At 49.1% G+C, this 4,097-nt stretch overlaps 1 protein-coding gene across 1 annotated transcript in view; it reads left to right on the forward strand.

Annotated features, from left to right (window-relative positions):
- The first annotated feature begins 1,639 nt into the window (after nt 1-1,639).
- Nucleotides 1,640-4,097, forward strand: part of Cwc25 (CWC25 spliceosome associated protein homolog) — a 22,879-nt gene continuing 20,421 nt past the window's right edge. The window contains exon 1 of the mRNA XM_005368311.3: nt 1,640-1,798. Coding sequence (XP_005368368.1) covers nt 1,781-1,798 — 18 coding nt within the window. The 5' untranslated portion in view covers nt 1,640-1,780. The remainder of the gene's footprint in view (nt 1,799-4,097) is intronic.

A 4,097-nucleotide genomic window follows, 5' to 3' on the forward strand; every position in this document is an offset into this window, starting at 1 on the left:
AAAGCCACAGAGAAACCCTGTCTCGAAAAACCAAAAAAACAAAAAACAAAAAAGTTGAGATTAAAAGCATGCAGCAACATGCAACACCACCACCATTTTTTTTTTAAAAGAGTGTGTGCGTGCCAGGCTGTGCTGGCACATGCCTTTAATCCTAGCACTTGGGAGGCAGAGGCAGGTGGATCTCTTTGAGTTCGAGGCCAGCCTGGTCTAGAAGAGCTATTTCCAGGACAGGCTCCAAAGCTACAGAGAAACCCTGTCTCAAAAAACCAAAAGAAAAGAAAAGTGTGTATGTAGGTCGGGCCGTGGTGGCGCACCCCTTTGACCCCAGCACTGGGGTGGACGCAGAGGCAGGCTGATCTCTGAGTTCGAGGCAAGCCTGATCTGCATTGTTCCCAGAAAACAGCCAGGGTTTTACATTGAGAGAACCTGTCTCAATAACAAAAAACAAAATAAAATGAAGACTATAAGACTATAAGAAGCAAGTAGCCAGGCCGTAGTGGGGCATGCCTTGTAGCCTGGTCTACAAGACCTACAAACCCTGTCTCGAAAAACAAAACAAACAAACCAACCAAGCAAACAAACAAATAAAAAGCAGCAGCAAGTAGGCAGATTCTAAACTTGGCCGAGGATGTAATCGTGATTTCTCTCTCTCTTTTGTTTTGGTGACGCGGTTTCTCTGTGTAGCTTTGGAGCCTATCCTGGAACTTGTTCTGTAGATCAGGCTGGTCTCAAACTCAGATATCCTCCTGTCCCTGCCTCCCAAATGTTGGGATAAGAGGCATGCGCGCCACCACCGTGTGTGTGGCCAATCTTGGCCTTTTTTTTTCTCTCCCCCCTTCCCCCCAAGACAGGGTTTTTCTATGTAACCCTGGAACTCACTCTGTAGACCAGACTGACCTTAAATTTACAAAGATCTGTTGGCCTCTGCCTCCCTAGAACTGGGATTAAAGGCACATGCCACCACGCCCAAGCAGCCTTTTCTCTTTTTGAAACTGGTTGTTTTAGACAAGGATAACCTCAAACCTGGCCTTGAACTCCTGATCTTCCAGTCCCTACCTCCCAAGCGCGAAAACGGTGGGAGCGTGCCACCACGTCTGACTTTTGGAATTTTTTTTTTTTTCGAGACAGGGTTTCTCTGTAGCTTTGGAGCCTGTCCTGGAAGTCCTGTAACTCCCTTGGTAGACCAGGTTGGCCTCGAACTCCCAAGTGCTGGGATTACAGGCGTGAGCCACCACCGTCCGGCTCTGGAATTTTGTTTGACGGTACCTATGCCTATAAAACAAACCGGGATTGAGGGAGTTGGCCGAAAGCCCAGTTTTCAAAGTTGGTTTGGAAATCCTGGTGTAGCGGCGCTCTAGGAAGGCGGCCTAAGTTGGCGGATACCACGTCTGACAGAGTCGCGGTTCTACAGCAGGGCCCTGATGCGTTACCAAGGCAACAGAACCTTTCCTACGGCTTTTCAGCAGTTGGGGGACCTTAGACGAGGTGGTTACGTGAAGCGACCAAAGTGAGACCACCTAAGCCCTGAGAGTGGGTAGAAACTACACACAGCTTTAGCTAGTCACGTCGATTTAGGGCTAGCACCCGAACGTCATCGCTCCGAGACGCTGACGCAGGTACGTGACGCCACTCCCGGAAGTGCGGGCTAGAGAGGGCGGGGAAAGGGCAGCTGGTTCCTTTAGGGATTAGGTCCTGAGAGGCGGTCTCAGAAGTGAGACCGTTCCTCTCCATCTTCGCTGAATCTTTCAGGTCCACGGACTGAGGAAACGTCTCCACCGTCATGGGAGGCGGAGACCTGGTAAGTGCCGGAGGCCTAGGCGGTTAGGATTTAGGCCCGAGACCCACTGGCGTCGGGGAACGGAAACTGGCAGGGGTGCGGTGGAAGTCGGGGGTAACAGTGGGTAACCCTGGTGATGAGGTCTTGTTTTCAACACAAAGGGGTGGTAAACCTGGAGACAGAACGCATTGGTTAAGACCACGGAAGGATTGGGATGAGACTGGGGAAGATGTGCTCCAAGTGATGTCTGCTGGTGTCTGTGTTTGATGATTGGCGGGGGACAGGGGGCTTCCAGGCGGGGAAGTCTGAGTTAGGGAGGGGGACAGTTGGACTCATGGTACGGAAGGAGGCAGACCTGGGTACACAGACTTTATTTTGTGTATGTTATCTTGGAACACAGCCTCTTTTCTTAGCTAGGAGTTTACACTTGTATCGTGGACCTGGACTGTCGAAGGATGGGCTCCGGTCCTCCCGGATTCTGAGCTGTGCTGTTTGGAGGAGTCCGTTTTAAATCTTGTCCATCCTTGTTTCATCCCCTACATCAGTGCTTTGCTTTGATCTGTAGTGACAAGGCAGCTGTCTTCTGGATTTATGTATTTTATTTAAAGGCTAAGTGGCAATTGCTTTTTAAGTCGTGTAGTTCATTTGTGGGAACTAATACCTTAAATAAAGTGGAAGTATCCACGAAGCACAGAGCTAGATTAGAAAACTATCGATCTTCTCAAAGTGAAGCTAATTGAATCAATAAATGTATTAGTTTATATATCCATCCATTAGGCTGAGTTTGCCAGGTATCCTTAATTTGATCAAATTCCAGGACTCCATCAAAGTTGGTTTAGTTTAGTGTAACTGTGTTGATGGACAATGTATTGGTTTGTTTCTCTGATGCCTTGATAAAACCAAAAGCAGCATTCGGAGGAGAGGGCTTATTGCATCTTACAGGTTAGAGCCCATCGTTAAGGGAAGCCAGGGAGGAGCGCAAGTTGTAACCTGGAGGCGGGAACTGAAGCAGAAACCGTGGAGGAGTGCTGCTTACTGGCTTGCTTCCCTTGGCTTACTCAGCTACCTTCCTTAAACAGCTCAGGCCCACCCACGCAGGGATGGCACCGCCCACAGTGGGCGGGGCCCTCCTGCTTCAATTAGCCATCCAGAAAATGCACCCACGAACATTCCCACAGTCTGGTGGAGGCGGTTCCTCTATTGAAGTTGACAGCTAAAACTAGTCATCCCTGACAGGATGGTGCTAATCTAGAAATTCTTTTTCTTTTCTTTCTTTTTTTTTTTTGGCTTTTTGAGACAGGGTTTCTGTGTGCAATGGTGTGAAGGTGTTAAATTGCCCAGGGACTAGATTTATACACACTTATGAGCTGCCACGTGGATGCTGGGAATTGAACCCCGGTCCACTGAAAGACCAGTCAGTGCTCTTAACCACCGAGCCATCTCTCTAGCCCTAATCCAGAAATTCTTAACCTCAGAGGTATTGGCAGTTTGGGCTCGATAACTGTGCGGTGTGGGGCTGTCCTGCACATTGTATAATCAGCCCCAAGCTGCCATTAGCACTCGAATCTCCCGCAGTTGTGACATCTACAACTTTCTCCAGAAATGATTGTCGTCATCTGTGCCCTGGGATGGAAAGGAGGACTTTTGTAGGACAAAGTAAGGGTGTGTGTGTGGTGGTGGTGGTGAAGAAAGTCCTGCTCAAAGGATAGAATGTAGGAAGGAAGAAGGAAGGAACAACATGGGAAAGGGGGAAAGGCAGTTAAGGGCAAAGAAGGCAAGCAGATGGTACATGCCTTTAGTTCTAGTGCTTGGGAGGTACAGTCAGTAAGAGCTCGAGTTGGAGAGTAGCCTGAGCTAGAGAGCAAGGTCCTGGCTTGCACGCATGTGTGCATGCCCACACACACCTGTGTTCTCGCGGACTTCGTGCTTTGCGCCTGCAAGGTACCTTGTGTATTTGGTCTCATTTGGTCTTAACCGGTCTCCAGTTTTGTGCCTCTCCCATCCATCCTTCACATGATAGCTGGACGTGCTCTCGCCTGCATCTTTTCGGTTCTTGCTTCCTGCCATAGATGGTGAAGTTCAGTTCCTTTACATACCTATAAAGGATTTGGTCTGACCGGGTGACGCATGCCTTTAATCTCAACCCTTGGGAGGCAGAGACGGGCGAATCTCTGTGAGTTCCTGGACAGGCTCCAAAGCTACACAGAGAAACTCTTTCTTAGAAAAAACAACAGGGGCTGGAGAGATGGCTCAGTGGTTAAGAGCATTGCCTGCTCTTCCAAAGGTCCTGAGTTCAATTCCCAGCAACCACATGGTGGCT

The sequence above is a fragment of the Microtus ochrogaster genome, unplaced genomic scaffold (genome assembly GCF_000317375.1).
Source record: "Microtus ochrogaster isolate Prairie Vole_2 unplaced genomic scaffold, MicOch1.0 UNK31, whole genome shotgun sequence".
Taxonomy (NCBI): Eukaryota; Metazoa; Chordata; class Mammalia; order Rodentia; family Cricetidae; genus Microtus; species Microtus ochrogaster.